At 46.4% G+C, this 26,364-nt stretch overlaps 1 protein-coding gene across 1 annotated transcript; it reads right to left on the bottom strand.

Moving 5' to 3' along the window:
* Window positions 1-670: 670 nt before the first annotated feature.
* On the bottom strand, window positions 671-23,970 carry LOC142250918 (uncharacterized). The gene is made up of 11 exons (XM_075323248.1): window positions 23,911-23,970; window positions 21,878-21,914; window positions 21,495-21,627; window positions 21,217-21,315; window positions 13,069-13,137; window positions 12,075-12,152; window positions 11,603-11,701; window positions 10,526-10,693; window positions 6,651-6,755; window positions 2,846-2,935; window positions 671-2,751 (listed from the first exon to the last, which is right to left on the bottom strand). The coding sequence occupies exons 2-11, from the start codon at window positions 21,878-21,880 to the stop codon at window positions 764-766; spliced, it is 2,832 nt and encodes a 943-aa protein (XP_075179363.1). The 5' UTR covers window positions 21,881-21,914; window positions 23,911-23,970; the 3' UTR covers window positions 671-763.
* Between the last annotated feature and the right edge of the window lie 2,394 nt (window positions 23,971-26,364).

A 26,364-nucleotide genomic window follows, 5' to 3' on the forward strand; every position in this document is an offset into this window, starting at 1 on the left:
ATTTTGGGTGGCAATATAGAGCCCAGTGTCAGATTCTGGGTTTGCGTCCTAGGTCTCCCAGCAGGACAATGACTCCAAACACTTCAAGAAGCCCCCAGAAATGGATGAAAGCAAAGCGCTGGAGAGTTCTGAAGTGACAGCAATGAGTCCAGATCTAAATCCAATTACAAACTGTGCAGAGATCTTAAAATTGCTGTTGGGAGAAGAGAAGACGCCTTCAAATATGAGAGACCTGGAGCAGTTTATAAAGAAGAGTCCGAGATTCTAGGTGAGAGGAGTAAGAAGCTTGTGGACGGGTATAAGAAGCGATTGATTGACAGTTATTTATTCCAAAGGGTTTGCAACCAAATATTAAGCTTGGGGTGCAAAGAATTTTGTCTGGACCATTTATTGGATTTTTGTGTGAAATTGTATCTAATTTTCCTTTTTTTCTGTTCATGTGCAACATGTGCAATTGCAATAATACTTCATTTTCTAGAACATTTTCAAGGGTGCCAACACTTTCGGTCATTGCTGTATTCCCTTTCATATATCCCTTTCTTTTTCCTAACACACATTTAGTACATTAGCGGGATTGGACTACACATTTTTTGTTGTTGTTGGTTATCATGGAGACACATAGGTCTGCACAGCAGCTGTAGACCTAAAAATACAGCAAAAAAAATAAAAATCCAAACAAAATAAAATTCTTTAGTATTCATTAAAAAGTATAAAACCTCCAATAAGCGAACATGTAAATATAATATGCATTTATAAAAACTGATCAGCAGAGTGCTTGTGAACACGTCATCCTCTTCTGATGCCTTAGTAGGTAGGTCCTCTGAAAGAACTCTTTCCCGCACCCGTTACATATAAATGACCGGTTGACGTTGTGAATGACTTGATGCCGGGAGACGTGGGACTGACTGGTGAAGCCTTTCCCGCACTGGGGACAGAGGTACGGCCGCTCTCCTGTATGAGTCTTTCTGTGACAATTGAGGGTTGAAGTCTGAGCAAAACACTTCCCGCACTCGGGGCAGGCGTACGGCTTCTCTCCCGTGTGAGTCCGGAAATGTTTCACCAAACCTCCGTTATATGGAAAAACTTTCCCGCACACCGGGCAAACGTGCTTCTTCTCCTCAGTGCCGGAATTTATTGGGTTGCTGAAAAATGAGACATCTATCATGGAACTTTCCGTAAACGAGACACTGTCGGGATAGTGGCTATCATTAGAAGTCTGTAGGTAGGAGCCTTCTCCAAAGGAGTGATCGCTAGAGGAAATGTCTAAATACGGGTTCTCAATAAACGAGAGGTCTTCTGGGGGCCAGTTGTTCAGAGGGACATCTGTAAGAAGCTTTTTCTTAAATGGCACCTCTCCAATAGATTCACCATTGACTGACACATCGCTAATCGGCCTACTGAGAATTGGGAAACTTCCAATTGTCCTTTCCGTAGATGGGAGTACTTCGTAGGGACCACCGTTAATCATTACGTCTCCAACATGAGATTCAGTCAACGGGATATCGTCGCGTGGCATGTCAGGCGAATCATCTGTCAAAAGCCTCTTGTTAAGTGAATCATCTTCAAGGAAGACGTCTACTTCAGGCTTCTCGTGAAGTTGGACATCTCCATGTTGCCCATTTGTCAGTGAGCCATCTATAAGTGGCCAGACACCAGACTTATCCGTATCAGGATTTCCGCTATGATCCTTGATAGGGTCCTCGCTTTGGCTGTTGACAACGGATGGCACTACTAGGTTGGAGGTATTTCCGTTGTTCATTTGGGCGATTTCGGCCAGCAGCTTCTCCTTTGCGTGAATTTTTAGATGCACGTCAAAATTGAATTTCTTGGTGAAGCATTTCTTGCAGTCCGGACAGACGTACGGTTTCTCATCTTCGTGAAGTCGCCGGTGAGTATTAAGACTGGAACTTTGACCAAAACGTTTGCCACATTCCTGACAGACAAAAGGTTTTTCTCTGGTGTGCACCCTCATATGCTTAATCAGGCAGCCATTGTATAGAAAGCGTTTTCCGCACTGGGGGCAGCAGTGGGATCTCTCCTTGGTGTGATCTCTTATGTGTCTGTCGCAGGTGGACTTTGAGCTAAATAGTTTTTCACATTTAGTACAGGGATAAAACTCTTCTCCGGCGTGGAGCCGCAGGTGCATCTCGAAATTTGACTGCTTGTTAAAACACTTTCCGCACTGAGGACACGGTACGGGCCTGTCTCTTATATGTAATAGTTTATGCCTTGCAAGTCCCGACTTTGAATACAGTAATTTGCCGCAGTCGGGGCACGGCCATTGCTTGTCCCCTCTGTGAGTTTTCAGATGCATTTCCATATCTGCCTTGGTGGTAAAACACAGGCCGCAGACTTGGCACACGTGGATCTTCTCTTCTATGTGTAGTAGTAGATGTCGCTCTAAGGCAAGGTTATCACTGAAGCGGGCGCCACATTCGGGGCAGACCGGCGTCTTTGGCTCATGGACTTTCTGATGCTCGAAGAACTTGGAGACGCTGGTGAACATTTCGGGACACATGGGGCACAGGAACTCTAAGTCTTTGAGTTGCTCATGTTCAGCACCTTCGGGACTGTTGGCTTTTTTATGCTGCGCCATACGGGGAGACCCCGGAACTACAACTTCTTGGTGTGATGTCTTATCGGTTTCGATCCTTTTCACGTACCATACATTTAACAATGTGTTGCCTGGAGATTCCTCATTTTCGATGATGGAGTGATTTATTGGACTCACAGCGTCTTCAATAATTCGATCTAAAAAAAAAAAAGGGAAGAAGTAAAACGCGTCAATATAAAGCCGCACTCCATATATCAGCTATGGATACGATCGCCGCCTCTCCTCCCTTACCGGTAGTACTTCCATTGAGCTTCTTCGACTTCCAGGGCTGACAGTGAGCCGACACGGGAAAATCACTGTCCGGTATAACCTGATCCTTATCTGCAAATTGGAAGAAAAGGGTATTTGTCAAATACAAGCATAAAGGCCTATACAGTGTCAGCATACCAAGAACATGGCTGCTAATATTAAATGGTTGCTGTTGTTTCAAAAAAAGAATCCATAATACGAGTTAATACAAATAACTTTGTAATATATTTAATCTGAAAGAAACGGCTTCTTTCTCCACTTATGAGCCATTTCTTTTCAGCCTGATTGTATTATCCAGTCTTAAAAACAGCTAAAAAAAATCTTGGTGAAAACATGCCAGACTGCTGATCAGATCACAGCTACACTCCACATTAGTTCTTCTACAGAAAGAGAAAAACTGTTCTGGAAGTGTCCCTTATAGCTGCCTACGTCAACTGTGATGATAATCTACAAGTGTTGTAAAGCATACCTGTTATTTCAGAATAAGTATATCAGTACACGAGGTGTTATGGATAAGAAGACATGAAGATATCCAAAATAATACTCTTCAAAATGGCGCTTGCTCTGTGTACAGCACCCACAAATCATAAGACTTCTTTCTGTTCTTTCCGAGATTTAAGATGATTCAACTTATTAGAAAACTATGTTATACAGTTAGGTCCAGAAATCTTTGGCCAGTGACACAATTTTGGCGAGTTGGGCTCTGCATGCCACCACATTGGATTTGAAATGAAACCTCTACAACAGAATTCAAGTGCAGATTGTAACGTTTAATTTGAAGGTTTGAACAAAAATATCTGATAGAAATTGTAGGAACTGTCACATTTCTTTACAAACACTCCACATTTTAGGAGGTCAAAAGTAATTGGACAAATAAACCAAACCCAAACAAAATATTTTTATTTTCAATATTTTGTTACGAATCCTTTGGAGGCAATCACTGCCTTAAGTCTGGAACCCATGGACATCACCAAACGCTGGGTTTCCTCCTTCTTAATGCTTTGCCAGGCATTTACAGCCGCAGCCTTCAGGTCTTGCTTGTTTGTGGGTCTTTCCGTCTTAAGTCTGGATTTGAGCAAGTGAAATGCATGCTCAATTGGGTTAAGATCTGGTGATTGACTTGGCCATTGCAGAATGTTCCACTTTTTTGCACTCATGAACTCCTGGGTAGCTTTGGCTGTATGCTTGGGGTCATTGTCCATCTGTACTATGAAGCGCCGTCCGATCAACTTTGCGGCATTTGGCTGAATCTGGGCTGAAAGTATATCCCGGTACACTTCAGAATTCATCCGGCTACTCTTGTCTGCTGTTATGTCTTCAATAAACACAAGTGACCCAGTGCCATTGAAAGCCATGCATGCCCATGCCATCACGTTGCCTCCACCATGTTTTACAGAGGATATGGTGTGCCTTGGATCATGTGCCGTTCCCTTTCTTCTCCAAACTTTTTTCTTCCCATCATTCTGGTACAGGTTGATCTTGGTCTCATCTGTCCATAGAATACTTTTCCAGAACTGAGCTGGCTTCATGAGGTGTTTTTCAGCAAATTTAACTCTGGCCTGTCTATTTTTGGAATTGATGAATGGTTTGCATCTAGATGTGAACCCTTTGTATTTACTTTCATGGAGTCTTCTCTTCACAGTTGACTTAGAGACAGATACACCTACTTCCCTGAGAGTGTTCTGGACTTCAGTTGATGTTGTGACTGGGTTCTTCTTCACCAAAGAAAGTATGCGGCGATCATCCACCACCGTTGTCATCCGTGGACGCCCAGGCCTTTTTGAGTTCCCAAGCTCACCAGTCAATTCATTTTTTCTCAGAATGTACCCGACTGTTGATTTTGCTACTCCAAGCATGTCTGCTATCTCTCTGATGGATTTTTTCTTTTTTTTCAGCCTCAGGATGTTCTGCTTCACCTCAATTGAGAGTTCCTTAGACCGCATGTTGTCTGGTCATAGCAACAGCTTCCAAATGCAAAACCACACACCTGTAATCAACCCCAGACCTTTTAACTACTTCATTGATTACAGGTTAACGAGGGAGACGCCTTCAGAGTTAATTGCAGCCCTTAGAGTCCCTTGTCCAATTACTTTTGGTCCCTTGAAAAAGAGGAGGCTATGCATTACAGAGCTATGATTCCTAAACCCTTTCTCCGATTTGGATGTGAAAACTCTCATATTGCAGCTGGGAGTGTGCACTTTCAGCCCATATTATATGTATAATTGTATTTCTGAACATGTTTTTGTAAACAGCTAAAATAACAAAACTTGTGTCACTGTCCAAATATTTCTGGCCCTGACTGTATATATATATATATATATATATATGTATATATATATATATATATATATATATACACACATACATACATACACACACACACACACGTTATATATTTATATATTTTTTTTTCCTTTCTGCAGTTTAACCAATAGTAAAGGATATATGCACTGTTGGAGGGAATCCAAGAAACTCACTTGCTACAAAGTTGTTTATGACTTCCTGAAATAAAGCAGTCTTGTTTTTCTTTTGATCAAAGCTCTTTGATCACTCTGGATATTTTGCATGCATGCATATATTTTATTCCTATTTTGGCTACAGACAATTAAGGATTGTGCACCCCCAAATCAGTTGGCGCCCAACGTGGGGCTAGGACAAGACGTCCAGATGACAGCAGCTATGACATCCCCTCCATTTCCCAGACGGACCACACAAGGGGTCATTATGTGACTTGTATCCTGCTTGATTCATGAATTTTCACCTCTGCAGGCTTCATCTCTAATTTTCAGTCATTTCTGAGCTCATTAGTGGAGATGCGCTGCTGTGATATCTACCATACACTTTGCACACAGATGCGAAGGACTCCTACTCTCCTGTCTATGTATAGCACGTGTCCAAATACAGCAGCAGCAGTATGGAGGACAATATACAGGAGTACTGAGCAGTGTAGCTGTGAATGCAGCACTAATGAAATAAAAAATAGAAAGATCTTCTTGCATCCCCGCCTCTGTCTTTCGTTGTGTGGAGCACTCCTCCCTCCATAGGGTTTAATAGGTAGCTGTAATCTGATCCCTCAGTAAGCTGGCAGGCCATTTTGTTTTGTCCAAGATAGATTTCAGCAGTTTTTCAGAGTGGATGGTGAGTTCAGGAGGCATCGGAGAGGAGAAGACGTGTCTCCTAAGTGGAAGTTTCTTATATTCGCTTCTATGATTAATTTATGCAAAGCTTGTTGAATGTACAGCTGCAATTTAAAGCAACACTGGCACTAAAAAGCAACACATATAGGTACAATGACCCGACCTGGTGCCCTCTACAGGGACAAGCATTCCAGTCGGTTTTGACTTTTCTGGATTCCAGTCCTCCTGCAACCCAAGGGCATGAGCGGCACAAGGGTTAAATCTGAACCACACATTCTCTACACAGTGGATGGGGGTTTAGACGTACCGGTGCCCCCTTGGCCACGGCAGCAGCCATCATGGATGCGGGAATACTGGAGCAGCAGTTTCAGTGGAGGGAACCAGGTAGGGTGATGTACATGGCAAATGTATACGCTAAAGCAACTATACAACATCCGGCCAGTTGGACATATATTTCTAAGCATAAATAGGTTGTATGTAGGGATGGATATGGCGAGATCTTTCCTAAGTTCCTCTCTGTCTTCTCCGAATATTTTTCCGATTATGAAGACTTCGCCGCCATCTTCAGCGATACAGAGATTACTGAGGATTTATCAACCCAACTAAATGTCTGCCGTGTATGAAGAGCACAATGGCCGCCGGCCACTCACCCTCATCTGCTGCTCGCTCCTTCTCACGCTGATCTTCACACTTCACCAGTGTCCGGATCTGCAGATCGGTTGTTGGGGTCGTGTCCGGTTCCACACAGAAACAATCTTCAGAAATGGAGAAAGGTTGTACAGCAAAAGATTGGGAAATTAGTGCGATAATCGTTAAAAAAAAAATCATGAAAAGATAATAAAAATATAGTAAAATGCGCAGTTTTATGGAGCCGGGGTCTGATGTTCACACTCAGCAACTCATCCGAAGGTGCCAAAGATGGCAACCAACAATGGGACTGTCTCAAGGTGAACATAGAGGTGCTCATACTTAATGATCAGCCGTGTACACAAGCGGCAATCACTCATCGAATGAGCAAAATGCTCCTTCATCATCGTCACCATTATGGGAGCAGATCCTTTATCCAGCCAAGGCCAGCAGATACCACCATGTTAGTAGGAGATATGCCGCAGATACCATGATATTGTGCGGGGACAGAAATATCGTATCAGAGATTGTCCTGTCCTCATCACTGTCCATCTGGCGATAAATCAGTGACGATCTACTCGCATAAACTGCATTGTTGCTCATTAGTGGCCCGGAATTGGTAGAATGAACGCGCGCAGAGCCTTGTGGTGCACAGGTCCTCTCCATTGAAGTGAATAAGTGTTACGAAAAGAGAAAAAAAAGGGTCTTCCGCCCCCCCCAGCTGAAATTCATTGTAAAAATAACAAACTTAGCTTTACTTACTCTCCCCAGGTACAGTCTCTGTCTGATATTATCTGCAGCGCTGAAGTCAAGCAGACAGCGCTGCAGCCAATCAGTGAAATCAGTGGCTTGTACTGACTTCTCAAGTTTAGTGATTGGCTGCAGTGCTATCAATGTAACATCAATGCTGCTGAGAACAACAGATAACAGAAGCAGTGACAAATACAGCGCTGGATCCGGGGAGGGGGAGAAAAGAAGGGAATTTTGTTTACTTACCGTAAATTCCTTTTCTTCTAGCTCCAATTGGGAGACCCAGACAGTGGGTGTATAGCTACTGCCCTCTGGAGGCCGCACAAAGAACTACACTTAAAAGTGTAAGGCCCCTCCCCTTCTGGCTATACACCCTCCCGTAGGAGTACAGATTCCTCAGTTTTAGTACCAAAGCAAGAAGGAGGAAAGCCAATAACAGTTTCAAAAACAAATTCAATCCGATAACACGATCGGAGAACTTAAGAAACAACATGAACAACATGGGCACCCGAAAAAACGAAACCCTAAGAACAAATAGGGCGGGTGCTGGGTCTCCCAATTGGAGCTAGAAGAAAAGGAATTTACGGTAAGTAAACAAAATTCCCTTCTTCTTTTTCGCTCCTAATTGGGAGACCCAGACAGTGGGACGTCCAAAAGCAGTCCCTGGGTGGGTAAAAAGATACCACATGAACGGGCTGTCAGACAGCCTCTTCCTACAGGTGGGCCACCGCCGCCTGAAGGACCTGTCTACCTAGGCTGGCATCTGCCGAAGCGTAGGTATGCACTTGATAGTGTTTGGTAAACGTGTGCAGACTCGACCAGGTAGCCGCTTGGCACACTTGCTGAGCCGTAGCCTGATGCCGCAATGCCCAGGACGAACCCACGGCTCTGGTAGAATGGGCCTTCAGTCCAGATGGAATCGGAAGCCCAGCAGAACGGTATGTGTGAAGAATTGGTTCCTTGATCCACCGCGCCAGGGTGGATTTGGAAGCTTGCGATCCCTTATGCTGACCAGCGACTAGGACAAAGAGCGCATCAGAACGGCGTAGAGCCGCCGTGCGAGAAATGTAAATCCTGAGTGCTCTCACCAGGTCCAACAGATGTAAACCCTTTTCAAATTGGTGAACTGGATGCGGACACAAAGATGGTAAAGTGATATCCTGATTGAGATGAAAGGAAGAAACCACCTTGGGAGAAAACTCTGGAATTGGACGCAGTACTACCTTGTCTTGGTGAAACACCAGGAAGGGAGATTTGCAAGATAACGCCGCTAGTTCGGACACTCTTCGAAGAGACGTGACCGCCACAAGAAAAACTACCTTTTGTGAAAGCCGAGAAAGGGAAACCTCTTTCAAAGGCTCGAAAGGCGGCTTCTGGAGAGCAATGAGAACCTTGTTCAGATCCCAGGGTTCCAATGGCCGTCTGTAAGGAGGAACGATATGACAAACTCCTTGGAGAAACGTGCGTACTTTAGAAAGCCGTGCCAAGCGCTTCTGAAAGAATACGGATAGCGCGGAGACTTGACCCTTAAGAGAGCTAAGCGACAAACCTTTTTCCAACCCAGACTGCAGGAAGGAAAGAAAAATTGGCAATGCAAATGGCCAGGGAGAAAACCCTTGAGCCAAGCACCACGCTAAGAATATCTTCCACGTTCTGTGATAGATCTTAGCTGAGGATGGTTTTCTAGCCTGTCTCATTGTGGCAACAACCTCATGAGATAAACCTGAGGCCGCTAGGATCCAGGACTCAATGGCCACACAGTCAGGTTCAGGGCCGCAGAATTCAGATGGAAAAACGGCCCTTGAGACAGCAAATCTGGACGGTCTGGTAGTGCCCACGGTTGGCCTACCGTGAGATGCCACAGATCCGGGTACCACGACCTTCTTGGCCAATCTGGAGCGACGAGTATGGCTCGATGGCAGTCGGACCTGATTTTCCGGAGAACTCTGGGTAACAATGCTAGAGGTGGGAACACATAGGGGAGTCGGAATTGCGACCAATCCTGAACCAAGGCGTCTGCCGCCAGTGCTCGGTGATCGTGAGACCGTGCTATGAAAACTGGGACCTTGTTGTTGTGCCGTGACGCCATCAGATCGACGTCCGGCGTCCCCCAGCGGCAACAGATCTGCTGAAACACGTCCGGGTGCTTTCCACCCACGTCAAAATCCTAGACGTGGCCAGCGTCCCGCCCCTCTCCTGACTGGCAGGTCCGGGGGCGGGAACGAACGGAAGCAGGCCGCAAAAGCCGGGGACTCGAGTTATCAGCGCGGCCGCCGTAAAAGCGCGGGCCGCGCTGAAGTCCCCGGCGCACCACAAGTGCCAGCCGCGCCGCAGTCCCAGCGGCCGGCGCGACCGATTCCTATAAGTGTGCCTGCTTCAGCGAAGCTGAATGAGGCCATGGCACAAGCGCCGTAGCGCTGATGTCCCCCGGCGCACTACAACACCCAGCATGCTGCGGTGTGAGCGCCAAATGCACGGGGACACAGAGTACCTTGAGGAAGCAGGGCCATGTCCCTGATGTACTCCGCTCCATCCAGCATCTTCTCCAGGGGCTGTAGATGGAGCACGGTCTCAGTGCCTGGAGACCAGTAAATCCCACTTCACCCAGAGCCCTGTAAAAAGGGATGGGGAAGGAATCAGCATGTGGGCTCCTGCCGCCGTACCCGCAATGGGCACCTCAACCTTACAAACACCTCCGACATACAGTGGGGTGAGAAGGGAGCATGCTGGGAGCCCTGTATGGGCCCTCTTTTCTTCCATCCGACATAGTCAGCAGCTGCTGCTGACTAAAAACAATGGAGCTATGCGTGCGTGTCTGACCTTGCGCACAAAGCTAAAACTGAGGAATCTGTACTCCTACGGGAGGGTGTATAGCCAGAAGGGGAGGGGCCTTACACTTTTAAGTGTAGTTCTTTGTGCGGCCTCCAGAGGGCAGTAGCTATACACCCACTGTCTGGGTCTCCCAATTAGGAGCGAAAAAGAAACAGGGATTATTTTATAACACATACTTGAGCCTGGGGACGGGTTTTCTCAAAATGGAAGACCCCTTTAATCAATATAAAATTTCCCAGATTTCTCCTGATTAGGGTTAAGGTAACAGAAACTTTTCTGTTCTTCCAGACACTTCCATCAATCCTTGCGTACTTACCAGACGATCCATCTTCATCATCTTCATCTTCATCATCTTCATCTTCATCATAATCATCGTCTTCATCTTCCTCTTCTTCTTCTTCCTCCTCCTCCAGATCGTCTTCTCTCGCTTCCTTCTCTCGCTCCGCACTTTCATCATCATCATCAGAGTCCACATATATACAATCTGTACAAACCACACAGGGCTGAGGAGATTAATCTGCGCTCATCAATAATCTGCCGCGCATTGTATGATCACTTACAATCTACTTGTAAAATATATATTTTTTAACCCCTTGCTTGCCCTTTATAATTCAGCGCAATGGCAGGTGGTTTTACTTAAAGCAATACGAATGAGATTCCTGGTGAAGCCAGACTATCTGTAAGATTTGAGGCATGGAATTCATGGAAATCGTCAGGGACGAAGGCTCCTAGCCGAAACGGGCGTCGGGGTGGACGCTATTCCACGTGGCTTCTCTGACCCAGTCTCCCAGGTTTGTTATTTGGCTTTACATTATTTACATTTAAACCTTGGTGTCTAGCCCTTCAGGGGCAATTCATTACACTGACTGGTGTCCTCTGTTACATTATACATTGTATGTACAGTATGGGTCATTAATTTCATTCATTACCACCAATGTTCTGTATAATTCCTGCCCAGTTTAGTCGCATAACGTGGTTTATTGCAACTCTGTGCTAGACTTTTACATTGCAGGATAATGATTATGCATATTATATATGCCCTGCTGTTATGTACAGTGATTACCAACACGTTACATTGTACACCAACTATCATGACATCTATATGGTGGTTATAATTGTTTACTATGTATTGATTTATTGCTATCCATTGGTTGTACAATGATATTCAGCATGTAATATTCTGTTATTCTGCCTTGGGTTTTCCTTGGAATATGCACCTACCTTGTTGTTTTGTGCCACATGTCACCTATTTACCTGTCCAAAAAAGTTTTTTCACCTTCATAAATTGGGCTTTGATCGCAATTTTTCTTTGGTTTCTGTTCATTACATCGGGTATATTCACTCCTATAATACGACCGGGTGTTATCTGTGCCGGTTTCTGTTTCGTTCTTACCTAACTCGATTTCTTCCTCGCACACCGCGGCCTCCCTGACGTCTTCCTGTATGTGCGGCTCCGGCAATGACAGCACCTCGGGGCCCAAATAGGCGCAATCTGTACAGAGAGGAATACACCGGATATTACCCCAAATAATCACCGATCCCAGAAGATCAGGACTATGTGACACAATGAGGGAGAGGTACTCATGTACCGGGATTCTGGATAATTTCCCTTACTCATTTATCATGTGTTTAGACACGGCGCCCCGGCCCCAGTGTGATCCTGTGTGCCAAATCTGTGCCACAACCTGGCATCTTGAGTAATAAGCTAACTGGTGGAGTAAATTTCTGAGAAAAGTGTAAAGATATGACCCTTATCATCCGGCACAACACACCGGCGGATTAGGATGATTTCATCTAGGTTTTTACGGCCACAAGAATTTTGGTAAATCAGCCCCAATGTGTCCGCCGCGTTCCCCACCACTGACCTGAGAGGTCGTCGTCTTCTATATCGGAGCCATCGCTTTCCTGTTCTGAGTCAGAATCAATTTCCAGGTAGATCCAGTCTGCAAATATACAAAGCAAGACATCACCGAACGCCCAGATCAAGTGCAAGGAGGCGCCGGGACATTAACCATAATGGGGGTGTTTATTAATGGACTTTTGGGGCCCACTGGATCACTGTCAGTTCGGACCGGTAATTTGGGTGCTCCGGTGGCCTGAACCGTGCGCTCTCTTGCGCTGCTAGCATAGAAAATGTTACCTTTCGGCACTGACATTGAACTGGCCGAATTCATAGATCTGGTCACCTTCAGATCAGCGCTCTCAAACTCTACAGAAAGGATCTTGTAAGCGCTGCGTCTTGTCTAATAGACCAACCACTGCTGATAAACTGCAGAGATGGCTGAATACAGAATACAGAGCAACACACACTATACAATTTTTCTACCCCCCTTTCCTGAGAAGGGGATTTTTATTAAGAAGTGAATTGGAAAGTTTCTCTTTTTGCAATTTTACCATTTAAGAAGATTAGACAAACTACGGGCTGTGTCAGGAATATGGTAAAAAAGAAAATGGTGCAAGAATTTTTACAAATACTTTTCCTAAAAATGAGATTGGGTTAAGAATAAGGAGGATAACTCCTTTTTGCAGCGAGGCAAGCTATTATTTCCTGTTATCAGCCATTTCAGGCTAGTGGAAAATCTGCTGCAGCCTCTTTTACAGAGATGATTGATGTGAAGTCCAGAAAACTCACAATCAGAGAAGCTCTAGAAGACACATGCATGAATGACATAATAGCAGAATGGGGGGCCGACACCGGGTGGTCACATCAGGACAAGTATTGGACATGTGGTGTCGGGTTTGCCCTGAGTGTACATGTAAATGAGCAGACATGTCCGATCAGTGCACAGTGTATCATCCGTTCCACCAGATTTCACCTCCTCATAATAATATTTTATTCACGGTATCAGGGACACTGACCGGACTCATCCTCATCGGCCGACACCTCCGGGAGCTGTGAGAGGATGTCCGGCTTTATAATGACGTAATCTGGGGGTAAAAAGAGCGACATTAATCACCTGTAAGAAACGGGAGCCGAAATATTCCTCACTAATCTGCGGACTCATTCTGAACCCACAGGGCCGATTCATCATACTATTTCTTGCATTTTTTTGCATGGATACCTCTGAATTAAAGAATTCTCATCCTACGATTTGCACCTTTTTTCTCATTTTGTCTTTTGCGGTTTTGTTAGTTTCCTGATTTTTACGGCAATGCGGCTTTTCGAAATGCTTAGGACTAATTCATGAAATGTGACTTTTTAAAAAAAAGTCTCAAAATTGTCACAGCTCCACTCCGGTTTTGCCCTGGAGTGATTCTATATACGCCAGATATTTTGGCACTTTTTTTTTGTGAAATGTATGACTTTTTCCACTAAAAAGTGGAAAAACTAGGTAAAGAAAAAAAAAAAAATTAAACAAGTTTGGACTTTGTGCAGATCTAATGACTCACAGTCGCCATTTTGAAAAACTTGAAGCAAGTGACTTAAAAAAAAACCCCCAAAAATGTAAATGATTAATGTGGTCCATGTTTAGAAAAATGCAACAAAAAAATACTGGAATCCTATACAGTGTGTCCACCCATATCCTGTCCATCACTATTAACTTGAGAACGGAGGCAGCTATAGGCATAGAAGTGGTGTCTAGGTATAGTAAAGTATACATGCGCTACGCAATGAAACCACCTATAGTGCCACCTGGTGGAAAACAACGGAGTTAGCATTTTTATCTTCAAAACGGAACAAGATAGAGAAAAAGAAGGGAATTTTGTTTACTTACCGTAAATTCCTTTTCTTCTAGCTCCAATTGGGAGACCCAGACAATTGGGTGTATAGCTACTGCCTCCGGAGGCCACACAAAGTACTACACTTAAAAGTGTAAGGCCCCTCCCCTTCTGGCTATACACCCCCCCGTGGGATCACGGGCTCCTCAGTTTTAGTGCAAAAGCAAGAAGGAGGAAAGCCAATAACTGTTTTAAATACAAATTCAACCCGAGAAACAACCTCGGAGAACTGAACTGTTCAACATGAACAACATGTGCACCCGAAAAAAACAAACTTCCTAAGAAAACAGGGCGGGTGCTGGGTCTCCCAATTGGAGCTAGAAGAAAAGGAATTTACGGTAAGTAAACAAAATTCCCTTCTTCTTTGTCGCTCCTAATTGGGAGACCCAGACAATTGGGACGTCCAAAAGCAGTCCCTGGGTGGGTAAAAGAATACCTCGTGATAGGGCCGTCAAACAGCCCTTTCCTACAGGTGAGCCACCGCCGCCTGAAGGACTTGTCTACCTAGGCCGGCATCCGCCGAAGCGTAGGTATGCACCTGATAATGCTTGGTAAAAGTGTGCAGACTCGACCAGGTAGCCGCCTGGCACACCTGCTGAGCCGTAGCCTGGTGCCGTAATGTCCAGGACGCACCCACGGCTCTGGTAGAATGGGCCTTCAGTCCTGATGGAATCGGAAGCCCAGCAGAACGGTAGGTGTGAAGAATTGGTTCCTTGATCCAACGCGCAAGGGTGGATTTGGAAGCTTGCGACCCTTTACGCTGACCAGCGACAAGGACAAAGAGTGCATCCGAGCGGCGCAGAGGCGCCGTGCGGGAAATGTAGATCCTGAGTGCTCTCACCAGGTCCAACAGATGCAAACCCTTTTCAAATTGGTGAACTGGATGCGGACACAAAGATGGTAAAGTGATATCCTGATTGAGATGAAAGGAAGATACCACCTTGGGAAGAAACTCTGGAATTGGACGCAGAACTACCTTGTCCTGGTGAAACACCAGGAATGGAGATCTGCATGATAACGCCGCCAGCTCGGACACTCTCCGAAGAGACGTGACCGCCACTAGAAAGGCCACTTTCTGTGAAAGACGAGAAAGGGAAACCTCCTTCATAGGCTCGAAAGGCGGCTTTTGGAGAGCAATTAGAACCTTGTTCAGGTCCCAGGGCTCCAACGGCCGCTTGTAAGGGGGGACGATATGACAAACCCCTTGCAGGAACGTGCGTACCTGAGGAAGTCGCGCCAGGCGTTTCTGAAAAAATACGGATAGCGCGGAGACTTGACCCTTAAGGGAGCCAAGCGACAAACCTTTTTCCAACCCAGACTGCAGGAAGGAAAGAAAAGTAGGCAATGCAAAAGGCCAGGGAGAAACTCCCTGAGCAGAGCACCAAGATAGGAATATCCTCCACGTCCTGTGGTAGATCTTGGCGGAGGATGGCTTCCTAGCCTGTCTCATGGTGGCAACCACTTCATGAGATAAACCTGAGGCCGCTAGGATCCAGGACTCAATGGCCACACAGTCAGGTTCAGGGCCGCAGAATTCAGATGGAAAAACGGCCCTTGAGACAGCAAGTCTGGACGGTCTGGTAGTGCCCACGGATGGCCTACCGTGAGGTGCCACAGATCCGGGTACCACGACCTCCTTGGCCAGTCTGGAGCGACGAGAATGGCGCGGCGGCAGTCGGACCTGATTTTGCGGAGCACTCTGGGCAACAATGCCAGAGGTGGGAACACATACGGTAGCCGGAACTGCGACCAATCTTGAACTAAGGCGTCTGCCGCCAGAGCTCGGTGATCGTGAGACCGTGCCATGAAAACCGGGACCTTGTTGTTGTGCCGTGACGCCATCAGGTCGACGTCCGGCATCCCCCAGCGGCGACAGATCTCCTGAAACACGTCCGGGTGAAGAGACCATTCCCCTGCGTCCATGCCCTGGCGACTGAGAAAGTCTGCTTCCCAGTTTTCTACGCCTGGGATGTGAACTGCGGATATGGTGGATGCCGTGTCTTCCACCCACGTCAGAATCCGCCGGACTTCCTGGAAGGCTTGCCGACTGCGTGTTCCCCCTTGGTGGTTGATGTATGCCACCGCTGTGGAGTTGTCCGACTGAATTCGGATCTGCTTGCCTTCCAGCCACTGTTGGAAGGCTTGTAGGGCAAGATAGACTGCTCTGATCTCCAGAACATTGATCTGAAGGGTGGACTCTTTCCGAGTCCACGTACCTTGAGCCCTGTGGTGGAGAAACACTGCTCCCCACCCTGATAGACTCGCATCTGTCGTGACCACCGCCCAGGATGGGGGTAGGAACGACTTTCCTTTTGACAATGAGGTGGGAAGAAGCCACCACCGGAGAGATTCCTTGGCTGCCTGAGAGAGGGAGACCTCCCTGTCGAGGGACGTCGACTTCCCGTCCCATTGGCGGAGAATGTCCCATTGTAGTGGACGCAGATGAAACTGCGCAAAAGGAACTGCTTCCATTGCTGCTACCATCTTCCCTAGGAAGTGCATGAGGCGCCTCAAGGGGTGCGACTGGCCCTGAAGGAGAGATTGCACCCCTATCTGTAGCGAGCACTGTTTGTCCAGTGGAAGTTTCACTATCGCTGAGAGAGTATGAAACTCCATGCCAAGATATGTTAGTGATTGGGTCGGGGTTAGATTTGACTTTGAAAAGTTGATAATCCACCCGAAACTCTGGAGAGTCTTCAGTGCCACGTTCAGGCTGTGTTGGCATGCCTCTTGAGAGGGTGCCTTGATAAGTAGATCGTCCAAATACGGGATCACGGAGTGACCTTGCGAGTGCAGGACTGCTACTACTGCTGCCATGACCTTGGTGAAGACCCGAGGGGCTGTCGCCAGCCCGAAAGGTAGAGCTACGAACTGCAGGTGTTCGCTTCCTATAACGAAGCGTAGAAAACGCTGATGCTCTGGCGCAATTGGCACGTGGAGATAAGCATCCTTGATGTCTATTGATGCTAGGAAATCTCCTTGAGACATTGAGGCGATAACGGAGCGGACAGATTCCATCCGGAACCTCCTGGTTTTTACGTGTTTGTTGAGCAGCTTTAGATCCAGGACGGGACGGAACGACCCGTCTTTCTTTGGCACCACAAACAAATTGGAGTAAACACCGTGACCTTGTTCCTGAAGAGGAACAGAAGTCACCACTCCTTCCGCCTTTAGAGCGGACACCGCTTGTAGCAGAGCATCGGCTCGGTCGGGCGGTGGGGAAGTTCTGAAGAAGCGAGTTGGAGGACGAGAGCTGAACTCTATCCTGTACCCGTGAGACAGAATGTCTCTCACCCAACGGTCTTTGACCTGTGACAGCCAAATGTCGCCAAAGCGGGAGAGCCTGCCACCGACCAAGGATGCGGAGAGAGGAGGCTGAGAGTCATGAGGAAGCCGTCTTGGTAACGGTTCTTCCGGCTGGCTTTTTTGGGCGTGATTGAGTCCGCCAAGAATCTGAGCCCCTCTGATCCTTTTGAGTCCTTTTGGACGAGTAGAATTGGGACCTGCCTGAGCCTCGAAAGGACCGAAAACCAGACTGTCCCCTCCTCTGTTGGGGTTTGTTTTGTCTGGGCTGAGGTAAGGATGAATCCTTACCCTTGGAGTGTTTAATGATTTCATCCAAACGCTCACCAAACAATCGGTCACGAGAAAAAGGCAAACTGGTTAAGCACTTCTTGGAAGAAGAATCTGCCTTCCATTCTCTCAACCACAGGGCTCTGCGTAAAACCACAGAGTTGGCTGACGCCACCGCCGTACGGCTCGTAGAGTCTAGGACAGCATTAATCGCGTAAGACGCGAATGCAGACATTTGAGAGGTCAAGGGTGCCACCTGCGGAGCAGATGTACGTGTGACCGTGTCGACCTGTATAAGGCCAGCTGAAATAGCTTGGAGTGCCCATACGGCTGTGAATGCTGGCGCCAACGACGCTCCAATCGCTTCATAGATGGATTTTAACCAGAGCTCCATCTGTCTGTCAGTGGCATCTTTAAGTGCCGCCCCATCTTCCACTGCAACTAGAGATCTGGCTGCAAGCCTGGAGATTGGAGGGTCCACCTTGGGACACTGTGTCCAGCCCTTGACCACGTCAGGGGGAAAAGGATAGCGTGTATCTTTAAGCCGTTTGGAAAAACGCTTATCTGGATAAGCGTGGTGTTTCTGGATTGCGTCTCTAAAGTCAGAGTGGTCCAGAAAAGTGCTTAATTTACGCTTGGGATACCTGAAATGGAATTTCTCCTGCTGTGAAGCTGCCTCCTCCGCAAGAGGAGCTGGTGGAGAAATATCTAACATCTTATTGATGGACGCTATAAGATCATTCACTATGGCGTCACCATCCGGGGTATCTAGATTGAGAGCGGCCCCAGCATCAGACTCCTGATCAGTTACATCCGCCTCATCACACAGAGAGTCGTCCCGCTGGGACCCTGACCAGTGTGATGAAGTTGAGGGTCGCTCATAGCGAGCCCGCTTAGGTTGTCTGGGACTGTCGTCCGAGTCAGAGCCGTCACCCTGGGGTGCATGTGACACCCCCGGAGCTAGGAAGTGGTCCAGCTGAGGGGGACAAGGTGGCAATGAATCAACAGTGCCCATGGTCTGAGTTACTGGTCTAGACTGCAATGTTTCAAGAATTTTAGACATAGTCATAGACAATCTGTCAGCAAAAGCTGCAAACTCCGTCCCTGTCACCTGGACAGCATTCACAGGTGGTTCTCCCTGGGTCACCTCTAGCAGCGGCCCCGGCTGAGCAATTGCCACAGGGGCCGAGCACTGCACACAATGGGGGTCAGTGGAACCTGCCGGTAGAGTAGCCCCACATGCGGTACAAGCAGCATATAAAGTCCGTGCCTTGGCACTTTTGCTTTTTGCGGACGACATGCTGTTGTCTCCTTGAGAAATCTAAGGAGGGTATATAGCAGAAAATCACCAGCGACTGTACAGTGCAAAGTATTGCCAGCACAAAATACAAAGTACACTATGGCACAAGTGGGGGAGAGCCCTTGAGGGCTGCTTACCGCCCTCTGAAAAGCGGGTGTGAGGTCGTAGAATCCCTTGTCTGAGTCTCCCCGTCTCCCCTCTGCAGCTCAGCGTGCAGGCAGGAATGGCTGCCGGCGTCCTGTGAAGAGGGGCGGACCGTGGGCGTCACAAACAAAAGTGCGGGAAACTGCGTCCCACTGTGCCTAGTGTGAGGGCTGGAGTATGTAAAACAGACTCCAGCTCTTAGCGCTGCTGGTCTGTACAGCGTCCCGCCCTCCTCCTGACTGGCAGGTCTGGGGGCGGGAACGATACGAACTAGGCCGCAAAAGCCGGGGACTGTAGTAATCTAGCGCGGCCGTCATATATGCACGGCCAGCGCGGAAGTCCCCGGCGCACCACAAATCCCAACCGCGACGCAGTAAAAACTGACCCCCGCGGCCGGATCAGCCGATCGTACTAAGTCATCTCACTCAGCAGAGCTGTAGTGAGTAACGGCACAAGCGCAGCAGCGCTGTTTACCCCGGCGCACTAACACACCCAGCAATGCTGCAGTGTGCGTGCGATAAGCACGGGGACACGGAGTACCTTGATGGAGCAGGGTCCTGTCCCTGAGGAAACTCCGCTCCGTATCCAGCAGATCCTCCAGGGGCTGTGGATGGAGCACGGCCTCAGTGCCCGGAGACCGGTAAAGTCCCACTTCACCCAGAGCCCTAATGGGGATGGGGAAGGAATCAGCATGTGGGCTCCAGCCTCCGTACCCGCAATGGGTACCTCAACCTTAAAAAACACCGCCGACAGAAAGTGGGGTGAGAAGGGAGCATGCTGGGGGCCCTCGTATGGGCCCTCTTTTCTTCCATCCGACATAGTCAGCAGCTGCTGCTGACTAAACAGTGGAGCTATGCGTGGATGTCTGGCCTCCTTTGCACAAAGCATAAAACTGAGGAGCCCGTGATCCCACGGGAGGGTGTATAGCCAGAAGGGGAGGGGCCTTACACTTTTAAGTGTAGTACTTTGTGTGGCCTCCGGAGGCAGTAGCTATACACCCAATTGTCTGGGTCTCCCAATTAGGAGCGACAAAGAAAAGTGAATTACAAAGTTGTAGGGAATCATCAATTCAATAGGAATCGACACCTTGCATACAGAAATGCTATGATATGAAACCCATGACCCCCCCAAAACTTTGAATGCTGGTCACGCATATGGCGCTCATTAGTGTCCCCCGTAAGCTGCAATGCACATCTGGGCTCTGCACAGCATACTGTATCTTGCTGTACGCTGTGCAATATGGCAGGTGACACGTTTGCACAAGCATCTGTGATACGTGGTCGTAGGTCCTGCAATGTTGGTGGAGGGGTCGCATACACCTGCTGTTTGATGTGACCTCACAGAAAGAAGTCCAATGGGGTCAGGTCAGGTGAGCGGAGGCCACTCCACACAGCCACCATACCCAATGACTTGTAGGAAGGTCTCCATGAGGTATCGCTTCACGTCCGCAGCCTTGTGAGTTTTACACGTCCTAATCATATCATTTCTGTATACAAGGTGTCGATTCGTATTGAATTGATGATGCCCTACAACTTTGTCATTCACTTTTTTTCTCTATCTCGTTCTGTTTTTTAAATAAAAATGCTAACTCTGTTGTTTTCCACCAGGTGGCGCTATAGGTGGTTTCATTGCGTAGCGCATGGCTACTTTACTATACCTAGACACCACTTCTATGCCTATAGCTGCTGCCGCTCCAAGTTAATGGCGGTGGACAAGATATGGGTGGAGTAATACAGGGTCTCAATCCTGTCTACCATCACACTGGAAAATTGAAAGGGACGTTTGGCTTCCATTTTTTATTTTCCCAGTACAGGCTGTTCTGGTTGCCTCCGCTGGGACTGCAAGCCAAGATTTCCCAAGGTGAAGCCTATGGTGGCTGCAATGCTCAGGTCCATAGATCGGGACGTCATCCAGGAGACCACAGAATGAGAGGTCATCGCTGCTTGTCCCAGTGGATGGGGGTTACAGCCGCTTCTTTTATGATTTTATAACCCCCCTGTATTGTTTTTATACCCCTTTAATTGTCCATTAGCGATTTATTCAGGATGTCGCTGACTGGGTCTCCCCGTGTAGGTCAGTCACACCATGATTTGATGCATGGAATATACTACAATTCTCCTGTACTGGTATTTACTGGTAAAGAAACGGCTGTGCTCAACAGGGCAGGAGCAATAATAAAGGTCCTAATACTGATTGCTGGTGTATACTGGGCTACTCCGGGGAACAGGGGCCTAAAAACCCCAAAACTCAAAACCTCTCTTTGCACTTACTGATGGGGGTCTCTCCGTCGTTCAGGGGCCCATCCTTCACACACGGCTTCTTCCCTCGTTCAATCCTGGATATTAATTCTGGTTTCAAATAGAAATTCCCTGAAATGATGAGAAGTCGGATGAGTGAGGACATAGACGACATGAGACAGTGATTGTCTGCAGCGCTGTTGACAATAACAGACATCGGGAGCAGCGGTGGAGACTCAGGGCCGGACCCGGAGAGCTGGAGGATAGGTGTTTTCTGAATATGGATATCCCCTTTATCGTGGCTTCGTCACCTAGAGAGCAGACGTCCGTGTAGTTCTCCATCATCACTTCCTTGTAGAGCCTCTTCTGCTCCTCGCCCAGGCTGCCCCATTCCTCTTCAGAAAAATAGACGGCGATATCCTCAAAATCGTTAACCCCTACATCCTATGAGAGAAGATAGCAACAGTTAGCACATCATAAGGGGTTAATTACCAGATACTTTTCCATGATGGAGACGCATGACCAGGATATACCAGGCTTATCTGTTGGCTTTGGCTTTTTGAGGAAATAAACTAAAAATACAACGCAGGTATGAACAGGAGGTAGATGTCTCCAGGACTGATAATAATGATGATGCGCCTTCTTGGCCGAACTACAGAATAGGAGGCTATAAAGAAGGAACAGAAGTGCTCACCATCACTCAGCACCGACCCCGGCGAGACCCAGATTCCCTGAAAACAGAAGAAGGCAGTGTCAGTATTTACAGGGACTGGACTGAAATCCCAGAGGAAAGGTAATAACAGCACCCACATAACCCCTCGACTCAAACCATTTTCCCTGTCCCTGCTGCCGAAAAATATCTTCACAGCATGATGCCGCCGCCACCACTATGTTTCACTGTGGGGATGGTGAACTTGGGGTGATGACTTGTGTTGGTTTGGCGCCAAACAAAGCAGTTACCTTTTTAACTTGGTGGTCAAAAAGTTCAAAGCTTGGTCTTATCTGACCACAGCACCTTCCTCCATACATTTGGGTAGTCTCCCACATGTCATTTGGCAAAATTGGCTGTACGTAAAGGCTTTTTTCTGGCCACTGTTCCATAAAGGGCAGCACTATGGATTGTACGGCTTATTGTGGTATCAAGGACAGATCTCCAGTCTGCTTTGGAACTCTGCAGCTCCTTCAGGATTACCTTTGGTCTCTGTGCTGCCTCTCTGATTAATGCCCTCTTTACCCAGGCTGAAAGTGTTGGTGGGCGGCCTGCTCTTGGCAGGTTTGTTGTGGTACCATGTTCTTTCCATTTGATGATCAAAGATTGGAATATTTTTTTTAGAACCCATCCCTGACTTGTACTTCTCACCACGTTGTCTCTAACTTGATTGGAGATCTCCTTGGTCTTCATGGTGTTGTTTAGAGATCTCCTTGGTCTTCATGGTGCTGTTTGGGGATCTTCTTGGTCTTCATGGTGCTGTTTGGAGATCTCATTGGTCTTCATGGTGTTGTTTGGAGATTTCCATGGTCTTAATGGTGTTGTTTGGAGATCTCCATGGTCTTAATGGTGTTGTTTGGAGAGCTCCTTGGTCTTCATTGTGTTGTGTAGAGATTTCCTTGGTCTTCATGGTGTTGTTTGGTTAGTGGTACCTCTTGATTAATAGTGTTGTAGCCTCTGTGGTCTTTCAGAAAAGGTGCGTATATACTGACAGACCCCGGGACACAGATTGCACACAAGTTGACTTCCTTTCACTAAAGAATGTGACTTATGAAGGTAATCGCTTGAACCAAAAAATGTTATGGACAATATAGAAAAAGGGGTGAATACATATGCACATGACAATTTTATTTTATCCCACACATTTAACTTTTGACTAATTTTTCCTACTTCACTTCCCATACACAAATAGGATTATAAAAATATTTAAACACAGGTTGTAATGTAACAAAAAAAGCCAAAAGGAGGATGAATACTTCCACAAGGCACTGTACATGGTACAATTTTCCTTTGTTTTGTAGTTTTTATTGGGATAATTTTACGGCAAAATACAACATTTATTGCATTTTTAAGGGAAACAGAAAAAGTGATTGTGGCATTTGGATTTTTTTCTTCTTTACTGTACGGGCTCAATTATTTAATATTTAATTGATCAGATGGGCTGCTTTTGTGTACGGGAGACCCCCTCCCCCCCCATCCCCGCTATTTTGGTCCTCCAGGGAAGCCCAGGCTCAGGTTGGGTTTATAAGAGAACAGCCGCCTTTCTCTATAAATATAGATAATAAACCTTCAGTTTTGTTGCGTCCAATTTACAAAAATATAAAATTATTTGTTTGTAAAAAAAGAAAAGCCCACAGTTGCAGGTTGTCGCTCGCCCCCCTCCAAACACAGACTGAAAAGCAATCAAAATGTCACACGTGCCCTAAACTGGTGTCAATAAACGCACATCAAACAAGCTGTGTCCGCAGAACTACAAGTCCCAGCACTGCAGCTGAGGAGAACATTAAGTTTTGAATGTTAGAAATAAAAAGTTTACATAAAGCAGTGTAAAGCGTGCGGTCCCGGGATGTGCCGTGCACACAGTGCGGCGCTGTCCCCGGAGCCGCCGTGCGGTCACACAGCGATCCGTGACTGAGGCGCCCCCGGCGTCCTGCACGCATGAGCGGCGACCAGCGCAGGTGTCACATGACCCGCACACGGCACATAAATACACAATAATACCAGAAATCAGACCATACCTTGCTGCAGCCGCAAATCACACCGTCACGTGACTCAGCGGCCTCCCGGTTGGCTCTCCGGCTTGTGACGACACTGCCGCCGCTAGGATCTCTGGGAAAAGTAGTTCTTTCACCATAGACGTTGTTATGAAATCGCCTCACGCGGACTACGACTTCCAAAAGCCCCAGTGGAGGGCGAGATCACATGACTTACAGGAGCCAATGATTGTTGAGCATTCTGAGCTCGGCGGTAGTTTTGTTTAGGCGGGAAGTACAAAGAAAATTACCTCAGTATTTTGTGTTGTGCCTCACAGAGCGACGTGTTTCAGTGCAGAGAGGGGTTAGGAGGGGTTTTATGTGTAGTGTATGGTCAGTGTAGACACAGAGAGAGGCACTGCGGTTCCTGAGGTGAACTGTGGGTGACTCTGAGGTAAAAATATGCCAATGTCAAAAATAAAAGTAAAATGCCGCAGACGCTTGGTCGCAAGAATTGAAAGGAAGACATTAGACTTTGTTTTAACCCTCTCACAGACGATTTTTATTTTTTTGTGTGTTTTTTTGCTGCCTCTCTTCTGAGAGCCATAACTCTTATTTTTCTGTCAATCTTACAGATTGTTTTTTGCGGGATGAGTTGTACTTTTAAATAAAATCATGAGTTTTACCATATAGTGTACTGGAAAATGGCAAAAAAAATTCCAAGTGCTGAAAAATTGCAAAAAAAAAGTGTGATTGCACAGTTGTTTTTAGGATATTTTATTCACCGTATTCACTATATGGTAAATCTGATGTGTGGGTGTGATACCTCCAGTCGGTGCGAGTTCATAGACAGCAAACATGAATAGGTTTACTTACATCTTAGGGCTTAAAAAAAATCACAAGCTTGTCCAAAAAAAGTGGCGTACGTTTTGCGCCATTTTCCACTACCCATAACGTTCTCACTTTTCGTGATCTATGGCTCAGTGACAGATTATATTTTGCGTCTCGAGCTGATGTTTTTAATGGTACTATATTCGCGCAGATCCTACGTTTTGATCGCCTGTTATTGCATTTTGCGCAAAATTTACGGCGACCAAAAAAATGTAATTTTGGATTTTTTTTTGCTGCTATGCCATTTACCGATCAGGTTAATTGATTTTATATTTTGAGAGATCGGGCGATACCAAATGTGTGCATATTTTTTAATTTTAACCCTTTAATTTTCAATTGGGCGAATGGGGGAGGGATTTGAACTTTTAGTTTTATTAGTTTTTTAAAAACTTTTTTTTCAACTTTTTTATTTTCCTAGTCTCACTAGGGATCAGCAGTCTGATCGCTTGTTAATTTCTATAGATCACAGCCGCACAGCTCTGATCAGCAGAAATGCTGTTCTCCTATTATAGACGGAGCTCTGCCAGCAGTAGGGGGAAGTGAGCTATGATTGCTATAGGAGTCATCACATGACCCTGTGCTACCATGGCAACCATCGGCTCCACTTGATCCCATCATTTGACTTCCGATGGCAGTGGGTAAGTGCGCACTTACCGCGGTGGGCATTTACATTGCGCTGTCATATTCTGACCACAAAATAAGGGATTAACAGATGTATCGCGGATCTACCCGCACATGTCAGCTGTGCAAATCAGCTGACATGTGCGGGACTCACCAAAGCAGCCGGCGGTGAATACACTGACACGATACATGACGTACCCAGTACGTCATGTGTCGTGAAGAGGTTAATGGGTCGACCAGGGACCTGCATGTCCTTTTGATCGGTCTGCTCGGTGTCACACGCGCGACAAAAACAAACAGAAATCCAGTGATAACTTCAGTGGTGGCCGATACAAGTCGGTAATTCTGATATTTCCAGTTGACGAATCCAAATTTACGCCATCAAATAAAAAAACTTTCTGGCGTCTGCGCTGTTCTTCTGTTGTGGACGAGCAGGACGTTTGTAAAAAAAAAAAATTGCTGCTGACTTTGAAATACAACAGGAAAAATGTCTCTGAATTCAAAGAGCCTTTATAATATTTTCAACAAAACTATAAAACGGCTGACTTTTTTGGAACCAGTTGTAGTTTAGACTGACAGCATTCTCTTTACTGAAGTGTACTAAGTGGAGTGAAACGGTGGGGAAAAAAAGCAATCTTTTATTTTATTTGGGGAAGAGGTTCACTTTTGCAGCATTTATTATTCTATTAAAATAACCTGGTAATCTCAAATATAAGAAGTTTAAAAGTTTTAAATTTCACTATTTAAAAAAAAAAACAAAATTTCCAAAAAATAACAATTTGTTTCAAAATTTTTTAACATCCACTCCTCGGGCAGAGACAGAAAATAAAGTTTACAACAAGTTAGAACTTTGGAGTGAATTTTCAAATAATTGCAAATATATATATATTTTTTTAGCACATAATCAATCTGGTCTGTACCATGTAAGCAAGAAAATCTAAAATATGGTTCAAAGACCCGATGACATTTCTCATCCTGATCTCGATC

This window comes from Anomaloglossus baeobatrachus, chromosome 9, assembly GCF_048569485.1.
Source record: "Anomaloglossus baeobatrachus isolate aAnoBae1 chromosome 9, aAnoBae1.hap1, whole genome shotgun sequence".
In the NCBI taxonomy this organism is placed as follows: Eukaryota; Metazoa; Chordata; class Amphibia; order Anura; family Aromobatidae; genus Anomaloglossus; species Anomaloglossus baeobatrachus.

Excerpts from the sequence above, each read along its gene's own strand:
- LOC142250918 (XM_075323248.1), bottom strand. Across the intron at positions 10,694-11,602 it reads CGAGGAAGAAATCGAGTTAG|ATTGTATATATGTGGACTCT; the intron begins GTAAGAACGAAA and ends TGGTTTGTACAG. Across the intron at positions 6,756-10,525 it reads TGATGAAGATGGATCGTCTG|ATTGTTTCTGTGTGGAACCG; the intron begins GTAAGTACGCAA and ends CCATTTCTGAAG.